The sequence below is a fragment of the Stegastes partitus genome, unplaced genomic scaffold, assembly GCF_000690725.1.
Source record: "Stegastes partitus isolate 25-593 unplaced genomic scaffold, Stegastes_partitus-1.0.2 Scaffold1351, whole genome shotgun sequence".
Classification (NCBI taxonomy): domain Eukaryota; kingdom Metazoa; phylum Chordata; class Actinopteri; family Pomacentridae; genus Stegastes; species Stegastes partitus.
The window spans coordinates 92,303-109,600 of record NW_007579082.1 but is presented as its reverse complement, the minus strand read 5'-3'; the positions used below and the strand labels follow the sequence as shown (position 1 = coordinate 109,600).

The following is a 17,298-nucleotide window of genomic DNA, read 5'->3' as shown; positions in this document are numbered from 1 at the left end:
ACAAAATTTGGACCTTTTTCTTTTTTCTAGGTTTGCAAATACTGATTATTGGTATTAACATTAGATATGCTAATTTATATTCTTAAGTAGTTGATTTTGTCTTAAAATGTCATCCCATTTTTTAAGCTGTAATCTTGAAATGTTGCAGCTTGTTTGACCCACAACCCAGAACACAAGGAAATGCATTTTACCTTAATGTACTCGGACTGTATCGAATCAAAAACATTTTGGCGGTCTGAAATCATACCTACCTTACGACTAAATCAAAATCTGCATGTTATCTCTAGATGAACTAAATGTTCCACAGAGCACTGAGTGCACTCTACCTGAGGCCTTATTAGCCTGAATTAGATATAAATCAACATTTAAAAAAAACAGTAAAAGTAATAAATAAAAGTATTTTCAGAATGTTAAATCATTTGAACCAGTTTTTTTTTGTTTTTTTGTGTTTTTTTTCTGAAATAGACCTGGAACAGACCAGCATACACCTGCTCATATTCATATAATGTCTGATCAATGATCTCAGCACAAGAACTATTGAGGAATTTAACACAGACAAGCTAGCTGCTGTTTATTTGATGGTCTGCCATGTTGGTTGTTGAGCTGTGATATACAAACGGCTGTTTGCAAAGTTTACACTCCACTTTTTGGCGACGACTACTTTGACATGGTATCAAATAGTTTGGAGCCAACTGTAACTAAACGTTCAGTAAACGTTTAGTAAGTTAGACCTAACAGTCTCCATCAGGTTGGACCAGCCTGAAGTTGTGAAAAAGCGGGGGTGTTCACAGTTAGTCTGTTCCTCCTGCCATTGGAAATAATGGATGAATCTTGAAAGGCTGTTCATGTATTGCTTTTTTCCTTGTGAAACGAACACAGAAGATTGCACGATTAATGAGAATGTGGTCGCATCAGAACATATCAACCAACTAGGAAAAGAAACTAAAACAGTTAGAAACGCTGTTTACTATAAATCTTAGGAGGGAAAAATAAATCCGGGATGAGAAGAATAAAAAGACCCTCTTTAATTTTGTGCAATCTAAAGTATTATTATGTGGATTTTGCTATTTTGGGCAGAGCCAAGCTAGCAGTTTCCCCATTTCCAGTCTTTATGTGAAGCTAAGCTAACCTGCTTACCCGACACACGAGCATCAGATCAATCTACTCACCGAACAGGAATAGTTCCCAAAATGTTGCACTGCTCCTTTAGATGTTTCCAGGAACTGCACTATCTGCACACATGGACATTCCTGTTTCACACCCTGAACCACAAACACCTCTCTGTGCTTTATCAGTGTGTTGTGTTAGTGTGTGCGCTGTTGTGTTAACGCTGTGTACTTTAGTGCATGCTCTGCGCTGTACATTTACACTTTGTATGTTCCTGTGTTTACAGTTGTGTGCAAGCACTGTTTGCATTGTCGGTCTGTTTGCTGACGTTGTGTGTGCGCATGTGTGTGTGTATTGAGGACTATAATAAGCTTGTGGCTTGTCATGGTTCAAGGCTCTTTTCTCTGCAAACCCACTAATGACAGAGCTGCTCAGCCCCTCACATGCGGCTCCTGCTCACTCGGCTTGGTTGTGATTATAAAGCAGAGGCCCAAAGGAAGTCACGGCTCGTATATCATTATGGAAAAGAGTTAAAACAAATGTCATTTTTTTCTGGTCTTTTAAGCTATGTTAACCTATATGTCTGGTAAAATTCTGCTTTTGTTATTATCAACAAATCCCCCTTAAAAGACCAAAACACACTATTGTTGTGTCCACCCCTCTGATTTTTAGATCATGTAAATTTTTTTAGTCCTCTGTGCCACAGAGCGCCATTGTTTCCTTAAAAAAACACTCTTAAAAACACATCAGTTCGCCACACTGTTTGATTGGGTGACATGTTCCTTTATTACCTTGAACACATGTTGTAGTTTGTTTTTGATTTAATCCCACATACACTTTTCTGCTGCTCTAAACACTCACTAGAGGACCAAATGTGTATTCATCCTCAGCTAAAAATAGTCCCCAACAAATTCAGCATTTCCTTCTGTTTGAAAAATGCTTTCAGTGTCCGGCTGTTTTAGGAAATTAATTAAACTTTTTTTTTTTTTTTCCAAAGAATTATATTTTTAGTAGATATCAGCGGATATGAGTTGAGAGTCACAGATTAGGAGCTACAGGCTAACACAGTGTTCAAAGGATTTGCTGACAATCAGAAAAATACAGAACACCCAAGCTTGTTCTTCCTCTGACGCTTGGTTTTAGAACACATTTTTGCAATATGTAATGTCTTGCAACATTTGTAATGAAAAATGATGCCTTCTGTCACAGAAATTGCTAGAAATGATCACCAGAGCGCCAAATGTGGATTCATCCGCAGCTGAAAATCCCCAACAAATTCAGTTTGAGTTTTTTTTTTCATTGTAGTTGTTGACAAGTTTTCAGGCCACATTTTTAAAATGTGTCATGACGTGCAGCATTTGTAATAAAAAAAAAAAAAGCAACTATGCTTTATCCAAGAATAATGCTTATAAAGAAGCAGCACATATGTATTCATCGCTGCCGAAAGTGATTTCCAGCAAATGAAACATTTCCTCCTGTTTCAGTAGCTTTTGCTAAAAACTATAGTGATCAGCTATGTTAGGAAATCCTGAGCTTTTTAAAAAACAAATTAAACTATATATTTGTGACCCTTTTTCTGAGTAGCAGAAAGATTTAGCTACATTCAACTGATTAGATGTTTTAGTGTGATTGAAGAAGCTTGCTTGTGTTTGTTCCCACTGAATTCCAGAAACCTTGGTGTCGTTGTTTGTAAGGTTTCATTAATACGTGATGAAAAGCAACATTAAATAGAAATATTTTTTTCAGCCCTTACAGAGTGATACCAAGGACAATAAATCATCTTTCTTTGCATTTTATGTTGTATCAGTTTGTTCTTTGTCATGTTTTGTAATGAGATGCTTTAAATTGTTTTACTAAAAGTCAAAATTAATCTCAATTCAAAGGCTGGATAAAGAACTCAGAATGGAGGGGGGAAAAAAGCAGAGTAATGGCAATCTAGTCCTTCAAAAACTGACATTTTCAAATCAAATATATGTGTTTTCATCTGTTATTTTTATTTATTTATTTTTTTAGAGGAAAATGGTAATGAAACTAAAAGAAATTAATTTGTTTTTTTAATTTCTGTTCTGTGCCACAAAGAAAACCAGGCCGCACAGAGAAGTTAAGGATGGATTCATCCTGAAAGCTTTTCCTAGAAGCTGTCAGCCCTTCAGCTCATCTGTTATTCTTGTAATTTCCTTTTCTTACAAGTTGACATGTTGTTTCAGGATGTTCTCTGATGCTGTTTAAAGTCCCTGCTTGACTAACAGAGCGATCAGCCTCTAAAACACAGCTGACTCACACTGCTCAGCTCGCTCTGCCGGTTTAATCAGCGCTATCAGACTTGTTGACACATCAGGCTGGGAAACAATCTGGTACACAGGGTTACTGTCCGGTCACATGTGAAGTATCACAGTAGCCCTCCTCTGTGTTCAGGTTGACTGTATAAACTCATCACCACGTTGTCCTCTTTCTTCCAGCTGGTCCTTACAGTGGCCTGGGGGAAATCCTCTACAGAGAAAGTGTCCCCATGCACACTTTTGCCAAGTATCTCTTCGCCTCCCTGCTACCTCATGACGCCGAGCTGGCGTACAGAATTGCACTGAGGGCCATGAGGTGAGTCACCCGCCTTTTAGCAGCTAGACGTCTCGTCTGCCCACATAGAAATTAGACAGAATATATCTAAAGAAAGAAAAAACAAAAACATAGCCTGTGAATATTAAGAGTTGGTTCTTTGAGATTAACAGTGTCAGATTAACGTTAGTTTGCCTTTTTATAAATGTCAGCAGCTGTGTACATGTTTGGAGTGTCTCTCAGCTGTTTTGTTGCTACTTCTTCTCCATATAATGAGTTTAGTTCATTATCCTGTTTCTTCCAAGAACTGTAATTTTTTCAATTGCGTTACTGACAGACGGCGTGTGGTGCACTGAGCAATCCGAGTCTGCACAACACTTAAAGGCATCCTAACCAGGACATATGTCCACCTCACCCACCTGGTGGTATACAGACATAACCAATAAACACACTTAACAAACAGCAGAGCAGTCAGCAGGTATCATTGTTTCCTCTGTGGCATTGATTAATGTGACATCATTATCAATTAACCAATAAACCTTGATCAATCTGACAGATTCATCTTTTGTTTAAGGTCATGCCTCGTCCTGCCAGCAAATGTTTTATCCTCATTTTAAGAGATGTGCCCCAGCTGTACAAAAAGTAACATGTCCAATCATAACTTTACTGACTCTAAGGAGCTTCACAAACCCAAATGAAAATGGCTGTAGCTTCTGAACCACTCTGACTATAGTGACCTGATAAACGTGGCCCCACCACAAAAAAAATCACTAAGGTTTCTTGTGAAAGTGTCAAAAACCTGGATGTGAAACAGAAACGAAGCAGAGACATCAGTAAAAATTAAACATTTTTGTCCACTTAAAATGAAATCTGATTTGTCACTGTAAGTAATTTACAAAAAATGCCGTTTGTGATTTGGTCATTTTGGGAGTCAGAGTGCTGCAAGAACAGAATTACAGCAGTCATCGTGACTTTAAAATTTATGTTTAGGCTCTTGTGCAAAACACATAAGACATGAAAGAAATGCAATATTATTTTTGCAAAGGCAAGGACTGAACCATGTGATACCAAATATGTTTGTGTTTACTGACATGGTGCGTGTGCGTCCTCAGGCAGTTTATGGGGTTAACAGTCTTCATCAGTGAACTGTAGCATCTGTGGAATCATACACTGCAGCTGCTGATCAGTAAAAGCATCAGTTTGACCTGTTGTGCTGCTGTTTATAAGATGCTCCTTACACTCTGCAACAGTGAATCATTTTCTACTGCAGGAACTTTGGGGCTATTTTAGATCGACCCAAACCTTTGTGCCTATTTCTTGTACAAGAACCATCCCTGCAGGACCTTTTTCAGGGCTGATTTCAGGAGGAAAAAAGTAGGGGTCAACCAATTATCGGCCTGGACAATTTTCTGGGCTGATATTTGCCTTTTTTCCGATTATTGGTATCATCAATTTTAATAACCTGTAACAGATAAAAGACGGGAAGGCATGGCAGGTTTATTTGAATAGCACAATTCGTACCCAAGGTAATTCAAAGTGTTTCACACAAAACTATAAGAAGACAGATAAAATCAATCCACAAAACATAAATGTAATCATTAATTAGAAGAATACAGATAAAATACTTTCAGCTGTCATATGCACAACCAAATAGAACTGTTTTCAGCCTGGACTTGACCATTGTCAGAGCTGAAGCCTCTCTCACATCTTCTGAAATCCAATTCCAGACTTTAGTTGCATAAAACTGGAATGCAGCCTCACCGTGTTTGGTCCTAACTCTGGGCACCAGCAGGAGACCACTCCCTGAGGTTCTCAGAGCCCGAGATGCTTCATAAGGCACTAACATGTCAGAGATGTACTTTGGTGCTGGACCATGAAGAGACTTGTACACAAGCAAAGCTGTTTTAAAGTCAATTCTCTGAGCAACAGGAAGCCAGTGCAGAGACTCGAGCACTGGACTAATATGGTTGTACTTCCTGGTTCTAGTCAGGACTCGAGCAGCAGCATTCTGGATAAACTTCAGCCGTCTTACAGCTCGTTTAGAGAGGCCAGTGAGCAGGCCTTTACAGTCGTCTAACCTGCTGGAGACAAACGCATGGATTAGTCTCTCTGAGTCTGGCTTAGACACTATACCTTTGATTTTGGCAATGTTTTTAGATGATACAAAGTTGCTGATGTTATTGACTTTATGTGGCTGTTAAAGTTCAGGTTGTGCTCTGCTGAATTAGAGAAGCTGTGTTTGGAAGGTCAGGTAGCGGATGTTGCTGAAGTTGTAATAAGGACCTACAGGACTCTTAACGTTTGTCCCATCCTGCAAGCTCCTGCAGTAGAAAGCCACCCAGTGTGTCTGTAAGTAACTGAGTAGTTAACCGATGTTACCAGTTCTCAGGAGAAACAGATGTATGAACTAAACTCATCTACAAATTACAAAGAGAATTCAACAAGAAGAAGCAACTAAAGAGCTGAGATAAACATGCAGGCCACAGCCAACATTAGGGGGAATAAAGCAGAGAAAGCCCTATAAGGTGATGTGAATGTAACGTTACTTTTAGTCAGATATCTTTTATGTTGGTACCAGACAGAATGAGTCTGTTCCAGGATTAATGACGACATGCCATCTGACGAGTCCTTGTGGGTTTCGCTGAGGAGGTTCATGTACGGTTTTCGAAAATCCAGCATTTTAAGATGTATCCCAGTTTGTAGAAGCTCTCCTTCTGGAGGACAAAAAAATGACATTTTAGTTTGCATTCAGGGCTGAAACAGAAACAAAAAGGTGCATTTACACTGTAGGTACTCAGTGCTGAAAGGAGGAACAGACGCGAAGACAGCGAGGCAGGAAATTTAACAAACCTTCATCTGTAGCCCGCCTCCCTGCCTGCTGTACGTCTCCTCTGGTTAGTTAGAGATGGAGGAAACAGAGTCAGATTCAGGAGCTATCTGGGACACTGTTTAATGACAAAACCTCCTTTTGCTGGAATATTCACTGAATAATTCAACACTGCTGAGAACGACTTTTATAAAATGTGTGAATAATAAATACAGGCTGTTGGTTTTCTCTCTGACCACCGCAGGAAACTTTATTTCCTCTTGCACAAATTAAACCCCTCTGATTTTTAGATCATGTAAATCTTTATATCATTTTCCAGGCTGAAATTAGAACAGGGGATTATTAAAGTACAGCAGCTATAACTGGATATAATAGCACTGTGGCACTGTGGTTTGGTTGAAAACGAGTTATTATTTTTAAACCAATCCTTTTCTCTGTGTTCATGGCCTGCGGCAAAGATCCACCTGAGCTCAGGTGTGAAGACACAAAGGAAAAACTATTGATTGATCCTATAATAGGAACATTACACTCTGATAACTTCTTTACCTCCATTCGGTGTTCTTCTGAGCGGACACATCTCTTCTTGTGTCTGATAAAGTTTTTGTCTGCGCTCAGGTTGCCGGTGCTGGAGTCCACGGCCCCCTCCGGTGACTTGTCTCGGCCTCACCACATCGTGTCGGTGGTGCCCAACCGCTACCCTCGCTGGTTCACTCTGAGCCACATCGAGACACAACAGTGTGAACTTGCCTCTACCATGCTCACTGCTGCTAAAGGTACACACACACACACACATACACGGCTGTTTAACCTACATTTTAACTTCTGGATCAAATCTACACCATAGATTCCCCAGAAATGTAACTAAATATCCCAGCAAGGAAAACTGCAACAACTGTGACTGGTCTGCTTGGTAGTAATATGCCAAGGAAACACAGTATATTGATTTACACGAGGATAATGCTTCTGTAAAACAAAATGGAACATGTAATGGGCTGTAATTGTATCTGGTTTGCTCATGTTGTGAACACAAGAGTTACTATTCTATTAATGCAGCCGTATACTGTTTTCTCATTTTATTGCTCCGCCAGTCTGTGTTCAGACTCATTTTATTCTGACGTCTTCTCTCATGTCTGTGTTCCAGTAATTTCAATAAGAGTAACTGTTGTTGAACATTTAATAGCTCCAACCCGTACATGATCTGCATCATTTGAAGAAAAGTATCTCGGACAACTGTTTTGGTGTAATCACAGAGCAAGACAGACACACCAGTATTAATGCTCACAAGAGCTTAGGGCACTTCTGTGGACTACATCATAGGTTCAACGCAAGAGTGTAAATCAAGTTTTAGAAGGTTGGCAGGATTGTTTCAACAGGCAGCTCACATTGGGCTTCACAGTCAAATCTACCATGTTTAATACTGCACAGAGTAGAAAACCAGTAGAGTCAAGAAGTCCAACTATAAGTATAATAGCTTTTTTTAGCATGATAATTCTCTAAATTATTGCACCCTGGATAAGCAACAGAAATGGGATGGAGAGTTTGTCCAGTCTGAACTGGTGAGCTGCACGGATGCTGAATGGGGCCACATCCACACGGCTTGCCAACACAGTAGTGCCCGCCTCTTCAGGTCTATCTGCTAAGCGTAAAGTGTATATTTTCTAGGAAAATGGTATTGGTTATCGGCTGATATAAAAAAATTAATGCCTCAAATTAGACTGGATCGGATCAGTAGGAAGAAACCAAAAGGACTCCCTCGTCTAAACTGTCACTGCGTTCACTTCCTGATTCATCACACTCGTCATCACATGGCTTTTTTCTGAACAGACGTCAGCCAAGGTGGTTAATTCAACCTGGATAATGAATTTAGGCACCAACCTTGGTGTAGATGCTAGCAGCTGCTGTGCAGTTAAGGAAATCATTGATCTTAATTTTCATCAATGCTGTTCTTTCTCTAATATTGTCTACTACTAAACAACCAACACTTTGCTTTATGTTTACAGTAGCATCTACAGCCAGAACTGAACAAAGCTTTTGAATGTCATTAAGTAGGTCCAGCTGCTTTCCTTTTAGCACTTTGCTATAATGACTTGAATAGCTGAAAAACCTGTTGTGAGAAGATACAGAAAAGATTTTACTGCACGCTGGAAGCCAGAAATAACTCTGCCTCCCTGTATGTTACCAGGTGATGCTCGTAAGCTAGAAACAGTGTTAGAGTCCATCCAGAAGAACATCCACTCCTCCTCCCACATCTTCAAACTGGCCCAGGATGCCTTCAAAATCGCCACTCTCATGGACAGCCTGCCGGACATCACGCTGCTTAAGGTCTCCCTGGAGCTGGGTCTTCAGGTAAATGGGAACAAAAAAAAGAAAACCCAAATGCATACATCAGATGTGTTGCAGATGTTGCAGACTCGGCTAATCTCGTATTTCCTACAGGTGATGAGAATGACCCTGTCCACGTTGAACTGGCGGCGGAGGGAGATGGTGCGCTGGCTCGTCACCTGTGCTACTGAAGTTGGTGAGTGTGTTTTTACTACCAAATAAAATAAATTCATGCATACAGTGGCAGATTTACCTCTCAATGTTTTAAGTTATTTTAGAAGGGTCTTGAATACAAATGTGTTGGTGTCCTACACATGGGGTAGGAGTAATGGTAGCATGTCTGCTTTCGGCTATAACACAGATTTGTTAATAGTAGCATCAGCATGTGAAATGGTTGGATTTTGGTTAAATGTCTCAGTTGATAAAAGCATAAATGCACAACATTAGTTACATGACTGTCAACAGACAACTCTTACCTAGATAATTATAAACGTTAGTGCTCAGTGTTGTGGCCAGGAGGTGTAATTCGAATTTTTATTTTTTATTTTTTCAAATAATCTCCAAATTAATTCTTTCTGATCAGCTGCAGAAAAGTTTGGACATCTAATTCTTTATCTCATCAAGACAAAAGTCAAACTACACATCAGTGGTACAAGGCTTCATGAAAATCGACATGATGTCGCTGCATGATTTGACCTTGGAGTAGGATCCAGAATATCATTCACACACTAAGATATCTGACCACTGACTTTGGCACTCCTTGTTTTTTCAGTAACTTCTCCTTCTGATGGTCCTGCTTCATTTTGGTCTGTCATTGTTAAGAACTGTTTAATCCATTTTTTTGTAGATGCTGTTGTGTTTTTAATTAAATAGAATTAAAATAAATACAAAGATAGAAAATATTTGTTGTTCTACCTCCATGTCCATGCCGTGCCCAGCTACAGTTGAGGAAAGAAAATAGCAAACAGCTACCAGTAATTGTAAAGATGTTTGTGCCTGTGCATGCTTAGATATGTGAGAGACTTTGAGAAACAGCAGGCCAGACTTCAGAAGGCCCATAAAATAGGTTTCAGTGGGCTCTCTGTGAGGGGCTAGGAATGACTGGCAGGGCAGTAATTATGGGAGATTGGTGGCTGTTGGCTGATTAAGTGGGCCTTATGTTTGGTCCTGAATACTGAAGCCAGCGGCTGATTTCCCTGAAGTGGACGGGAAGTTGTGTCCAGAGGGAGGGAGCTCTGCAGAGGAAAACCCTCCTCCCAGATGACTTCTTGTGAATGTAGGGTAGTGACAAGGAGTCCCTGTTTCTGTTTGAATGGGTTCATTGAGAACATGCTGGTTGGTGATGCAGAGCAGGGCCACGTCGCACAATATCCGATTAGAATGTAAAACGCCATTGTACGACTGGTGATGTATTTTGATTAATGATGGTAGAGGACAGAGCTGGGTCAGAAAAGAATCTGATGCAGTAGCATGCTATTCAACTATTGGATCCACTGGTCAAATAGAGATTAATGTTAAAAATCAAGGACTTTAGTACGACTTCAGCAGTGGGAAATACATTTTTGATGTCTTGAGGGTTAAAGGTGTGCATTTTACATTTACCAGCAATAAAGGAAAGGAGAGGGAAGAGTTATAATGCATTTTTAAAATTGTGTAACTTAAAAGACACTTTATTTATCGTCAACTAAACCCTCAGTGTTTTTTGGACTTTCCTGCCCTCTGTCCATTTTGTTTCATATTGTATAAATTCTTTTTTTTTTTTTTTGTAAAACAATTATTAGCAAATGATAATTAAACAGAATGAAACTGTACATTTGTTGGGGACTATTTGAGCATTTCCGCATTTCTATTTGAGTGGGGGCTATTTGAGTATTTTAGTGTTCCTATAACCTAATCAGAGATGATGGGCACTAGATTTCCTAATGACTATTTTCCCTGTCAAATTAACAGAAATTTAAATCTAGCCTTGTCCAACTGCAAATAATAGAAACATCTAAGATGATAAAAGCAGAGGACCTTAGATCGAACCTTGAGGAACGCCACTTTTCACGCAGGCAGGAGAATTTACATCCAGTTAAAATTTGTCTAGTTTCCAACAAAGCAAAGATTCCTTCAATCCTGTATTACCTGTTACCCGAAGAGTAAAGTCCCACAAAGATGAGTCAAATTACTCTGGTGGCATATCAAACAGTAACAGTGGTTTTACTTTGTCATGAACACAATAATATGAAACAGACTCTCATTTCAGATCTCCATCTCAGATTTCCATTGACTTCTGTTCTTTTATAGTCTATGTTGTGCGCAATGAACAAAAGCTTGTTTTGATTTTCAGTGAACAGTGGTCGTAAAATGCTGTGAAAAAAATTAAACATACCGTATTATATGTAGCCCTGCAAGCCCTCCCTTGAAAGTTCCTGAACTGAGTACAACTCACTGCGGCAGTATTATTCCATTCAGACCAGGATTAGTCAGGTGGAAGTTTCTAGAAGGTTCTTTAGGTTGTGAAGCAGCTTTAGCATTGCAAGATTTGTTAAAAAGGAACAATTTGTCTTGCCAGTCTTCAGCCTATACGTTTGTGGCTGATAATAGTTGGTTTAACAAATCAGTGTCCTATAAGGAACTACTGGCAGCCACGGGTGTATTTCAAGTGTGAAGTAGATGGCGACAGACTCATCCAATCAACTGCCAAGTATTTTTTGACAGTGCCAGCTCTTCTCCAAACAGTTTTGGAGAACAACTTTGGTTCTGTTTGACAAACCATCTGGTGCATCAGGTTAGAAAGTTTGAACACAGCGAAGTAGTGCAAAATTATTTGAGTGACAATATGTAACTGGGATTTTTCTGACAGATACGGTGAATTACTGTTTTTCCAAGTTCAGCGTCAGAAATCGTGAATTAGACTTACTGTATGAGATACATGAGACTTGGCCCATGTCAGTCCAATCACAGTGTGAGCGCCTGAACTATGTAGATGTAATAAACATTGATCAAAAGTAATTCAAATTCAATCAAACTGAATGAAAGGATTTGTCTCATTATTTAAAAGCCACGCCTCTTATACCCTGAATTGCAGCTGTTGTAATTTGAAATCGGTTCGTTGTTCAGCCCTACTTTACACTAACATCTCTTCTCTCTGTGCAGGTGTGTTTGCACTGGACAGCATCATGCAGAGTTGGTTCACCCTCTTCACTCCGACCGAAGCGACCAGTGTCGTGGCGAGCACAGTGATGTCCAACAGCACCATCGTCCGCCTGCACCTGGACTGCCACCAGCAGGAGAACCTGGCCAACTCCGCCCGCACCCTGGCCCTGCAGTGTGCCATGAAGGACCCCCAAAACTGTGCCCTCTCAGCTCTGACGCTGTGTGAGAAGGACCACATTGCCTTCGAAACAGCCTATCAGATTGTCCTGGACGCGGCCGCCACAGGAATGAACTACACGCAGCTGTTTACAATAGCACGATACATGGAGCACCGCGGTTATCCGATGAGGGCATACAAGCTAGCAACGTTAGCCATGACTCACCTGAACCTCAGCTACAACCAAGACACGCACCCGGCCATCAATGACGTGCTCTGGGCGTGTGCGCTCAGCCACTCACTGGGGAAAAACGAACTGGCTGCCGTCATCCCCCTGGTGGTGAAGAGTGTCAAGTGTGCCACCGTCTTGTCAGACATTTTGCGACGGTGCACGCTGACGACGCCGGGCATGGTGGCGCTGCACAGTCGCAGGAACTCTGGAAAGCTGATGTCTCTGGACAAAGCTCCACTCAGGCAGCTACTGGACGCCACGATCGGGGCCTACATCAACACGACGCACTCAAGGCTGACACACATCAGCCCTCGCCACTACAGCGAGTTCATCGAGTTCCTCAGTAAAGCCAGAGAGACGTTCTTCATGGCGCACGACGGACACATCCAGTTCACACAGTTCATAGACAACCTGAAACAAATTTACAAGGGCAAGAAAAAGCTCATGATGCTCGTAAGAGAGAGATTTGGTTAAAAGACAATCGTGTGACCAAATCGCCATTTTTTTTTTTTTTTTACTTGAGTCTCCTTTTTTATCCTTTCTAACTTGAAGTGAAAATCCACCTAAAACAACATCCATGTGAATCTTATTCTTGTGATTTGGGACTGATGATGTGGAACACAGTTTCCTAAAGGCAAATAATTAAATGAAAAGACTGTGATGTGAAAGCATACCAAGCATGAGCACAGAGAGAGTCTAGTGTCGGACAGCCCAAACTAAAAGTGTGAAACATGTTTTAGAGCAAATTTTCTCCTAAAGTTGACAAGTTTGAAACTGAAAAAAAAGACTGTAAACGATAAAGGCGATGTCTGGGGCCAGATGTGTCACGCGTGTGGATCGAGACTAAAACAGAGTGCAGGTACATTTTTGGGGGGCAGATTTATGAAGCTGTTTACCATGCAGGGGCATTAAAAGAAAAGCCTGACTCACGTAGTTCATATCGATAATTCAAGAGAAGCTCCAACTGTAGCCACAGCCGCTAATGGCTAACAGCTAATGGAAATACTGTGGATGTGACTGTGACAAACTGAATACTTAAATTTTAGTACATGTGTTTGTTACTTTGGTTGAAACACTCCCACTGGGTTTGATGCTGAGCCTTCCATTAGACAAGACGGGCGTTCAGTAACAGCTTCACACCCGGATGTGAAGCTACAACCATGGTCTTGATCACAACAATAACCCACAGCTGTGTCTGCCAGTCATGACAGTTCGCGTCGGCTATTTATCGAGCTTTAGACAAATTACCTTCAACAATGATGTGTACCTTTCAGGCTGCTACTAATGATTATTTTTGATTGATCACAATCGTTTGGTCAATGAAACATTTTTAAAAATGTGTACAAACACAGAGTAACATCCCTAAATGTCTTATTTTGGCCACTGAAAGTCCAAAACCCAAAAATATTTAGGACACAGATAAGCAACAAATTCTCCCATTTGAGGCTTTAAACCAGCTAGTGTTCTGCATCTGTTTTCTGGTTCAATTGTTACAAGTTATTATTTGATTCTTAAAAATAGTTTCTTTTTCTATTGCTCAACCAATAAGTCACATGACTAATGATTGCAGCTGTACTTATATTTATGTTACTTTGGGCTAAAGTATATTGACAATATTATGACTAAGGCCATGTCTGCACTGACATAGATCATTTTGTGAAAATGAGAAAATTAAGTTTGTAAATACTTCATTAATAAACAAAAAATAAGCAGAACTTTAACTAGCTATTTTGACAATTGAGTCAATTTTTAGATGAGAAGATGCCAAAAATCTGTTTTCTGCTCCTTAAATGGGAAAATTAGTCAAAACAGTTCAGTGAAGTGAATATCTGTGTGGGTTTTCACTGTTTGCGCCGACAGAACGAATCCTTTTTTTTGCCAAAACTATAATAGTTTGTATTAGCCCTGAAAATATATTTTACTTTTTGATTGTGTGTGTCGCTTATATTTAATCTGCTTCCCATTTCAGTCACATCTGTGTGTATCTGTGTACACTCTGTGTGGCGAATACTCGTTTTTTGTGCGTACACATCACTTGATACATCTGGCCCTGGGTATTGATTTGTATAAAATGGTAAAGTTCGCAGGAGAGGACTGTCAGTTCGTGGATGTCTGTGTGTTTTTCCCTTTACATGTATGACAGCGAGAGAGTTGTACGCTGACTGTATCCTGTATTGTCCAGTGGCGAAATGTCTACCTTGCACTCCTCTTACTTCCCTCAGCTCACAGCCTCAAAGAGAAGTCAAATGGCTTTAAACCAAATGGAGCAACTCCATCTGAAGTGACGAGTACCTCTTTTTAAGGATCCAGCTTTACTCTTCCCCCCGCAGGCCTCCTCGCCCATCTGCTCGAGAAAAACTCCAAATCCGCCATCAGAATTCATATTACTGAGTTATTTTCTGCCATCTTCAGGCTGATTGTTTTGGCTTTGCAGTGTTGTCTCAAATGTTCAGTATGCTCATTTTAAACCGTCACAGCGCTCGCTCTTGTGGAAACTGTCAACATACATTCTCAGGGATTTCTCTAAAAAAAAGCCGATGAAAAAGAAGAAGAAAAAAAGAGAACAAAAGCATTTTATCGTCCTGTATATATGAAAGTATATGTCTGAATATGAAAAAATGTATATGTTAACTAATTTATGACAGAATATTCTATGTAAGGCACAATACTTGAAGCTGCAGTACTTTTGGTTTTTGAAACAAACATGAAAAAAAAAAAACATATCAGTAAGACTTCAAAAATGTTCGCCTTGCATTGCGTCAGGGGCCGGTCTGAACGCTAACACGCTGCAGACATGTGATGAACTGCAGAGACGGCCGGCTGTAAGACAGAAGTGGACACAAAACACAGAAGTGTATTGAGAGACGACTGTGGCGGCAGAGCGGCAGCGACGTACAGCTGCTGCAGAAACCTGCCTTCACATCAGCGTCTGCCGCGACTCACTCACAGGCCGAAGCTGGTTCACGTCCATGCCTCCTCTTCTCACATCTCGACTTTGTGCAGGACAGAAAGTTGCTCTAAACTGTAGGTCTCGACTGTTTTTTTTTAACGCTCTTTGTGTGTTTAATTTCTCTTCCTCTTAAACTGATTTCGTTTCTCTCTAGAATTCCTCACACGAGAACAGCCTTCTTTCTTGCCTTGTCTTAATGCTTTAAAATAACCAAATGGGAGTTCTAACTACCAAACTCTTTTCATACGCCAACTGACTTTGGTTGCAGCCTTTTAGTGTCTTTAATTTGTAGCTGACTGGCTCTGTGTTCTGTGCTTTAAAAGCTCATCTCATCTGTTCTTCAGTGTCGTCTCTTAGAGGTCTGTTAGTAGCTCCTTTGTTTAGAAACGAATGATGCTCCCTTTTATTTATTACTTTAGGTGAATGATTGTACAACCATGTCGACATGCTCATGAAGTTGAAACTAAGATTTGATACACTGATCGATTTATTTATGTAACTAAATCACTGTTTTATAAACTTGTTAATGAATCAACACTTTGTTTTGAGTAAATTAGTTTTTTGAGAGGAAGATGTCTACGTGTTCTTTATTATTTCAAGTTGTTGCTGTTGCTTTATCTGCTTCTCCACAATCCACATGTGACCCTTTACCCAACCACACTCTGAGATAAGAGCTATACAAATAACAGTATTAACAAACGTCCATAGAAAAGTGTTTACAATAAGAAAATCTCTCTTGGCAACAGACTGATTTTTAATAACATTTTTTATCAAATGAATTGTCTATTTGAGGGCAGAAGTTGACACTCAACATTTTCTGTGAAAAGTAAATCCAATGTACATAGATATCCTTAATGCAGACGAAACCTACTCAAATAATACTGAAAAAAATTACAAGCGATGCAAAATGACTGCAAACAGATGGAAAAATGATTAGAGTTACAAAACGATAGCAAAGAGATCGCATCAGCTGCAAAGAGACAAAGGGCTTCAGAATGTCCACAAGGAGACAAAATGTCCACAAAGCCATGCATATAATTTCAAAATAATGCCAGACAACAGAGAAGCAAAATGATGCAAAGTGACAGAAGACAACTGAAAAGGGATATAAAAAGACTACAGACGTGAAACAATTACAGACACATAATGGCTGCAAAGAGATTTAAAAGGACTGCAGTGTCCACAAAGATACACAAAACAGTGTAACCTGAGCACAAAGCCAAGCAGAATAACCATAAAATCATGCAAAACAATTGCAAAAAGATAGGTAGAAGACAACTGCGTAAAGTGATGTAGTGTCTCCAGAGAGATGCAAAAACACACATCGACATGTAAACGACCGAAAAGAGATGCAAACAAGCACAAATAGTTGTGAATGTAAAAGTAAAGTAACGACTGCATAGATGTGAGAATGACCTCTAACAAATGGAAAACAAGCAGACAAGAGACAAAGAATCTCAACGTCCACAGAGACATCAAACGATGCAACATGACCATAAAGCCATGTAGAATAGAATAGAACTGAATAGAATAGAATAGAATAGAATAGAATATCCTTTACTAGTCCCACAAGAGGACATTTGTAACATTACAGCAGCAAAGTGACAGTAAGAAAAGCAAGCAAACACAACTATAAATTACAGTATATACAATATAAATAAGAAAAACATGAGGATACTAAGAACCCAAAATTAGGAATATTTACATGAATGAACTGCATTGGGTTTATTGCACATGACAGTGTGGCAAAGAACTAAAGACACGCCACAGAGAGAAGCAAAATGGGTAGCAAGAGACAGAAAATGACTACAAAGAAATTTGAAACATTCTCAAAAATGCAAACTGATGTGAAACAACTGCGACCACAAAAACACAACTGCAAAAAGAGAACTACAGACATACACAACGACTGCAAAGAGAAGAAGAGTCTCAGAATGTCCACAAAGTCGTGCATAACAGACAGAAGAAGATGTCACACAGCTGCGCACAAAATGATCATAGAGATGCAA

At 39.8% G+C, this 17,298-nt stretch overlaps 1 protein-coding gene across 1 annotated transcript in view; it reads left to right on the top strand.

The window, feature by feature from the left end:
• LOC103369940 (zinc finger SWIM domain-containing protein 6) overlaps positions 1 to 15,860 on the top strand; it is a 62,798-nt gene extending 46,938 nt beyond the window's left edge. Inside the window, exons 10-14 of the mRNA XM_008298800.1 lie at positions 3,567 to 3,702; positions 7,103 to 7,260; positions 8,670 to 8,833; positions 8,924 to 9,005; positions 11,951 to 15,860. Coding sequence (XP_008297022.1) covers positions 3,567 to 3,702; positions 7,103 to 7,260; positions 8,670 to 8,833; positions 8,924 to 9,005; positions 11,951 to 12,813 — 1,403 coding nt within the window. The 3' untranslated portion in view covers positions 12,814 to 15,860. The remainder of the gene's footprint in view (positions 1 to 3,566; positions 3,703 to 7,102; positions 7,261 to 8,669; positions 8,834 to 8,923; positions 9,006 to 11,950) is intronic.
• The last annotated feature ends 1,438 nt before the right edge of the window (positions 15,861 to 17,298 follow it).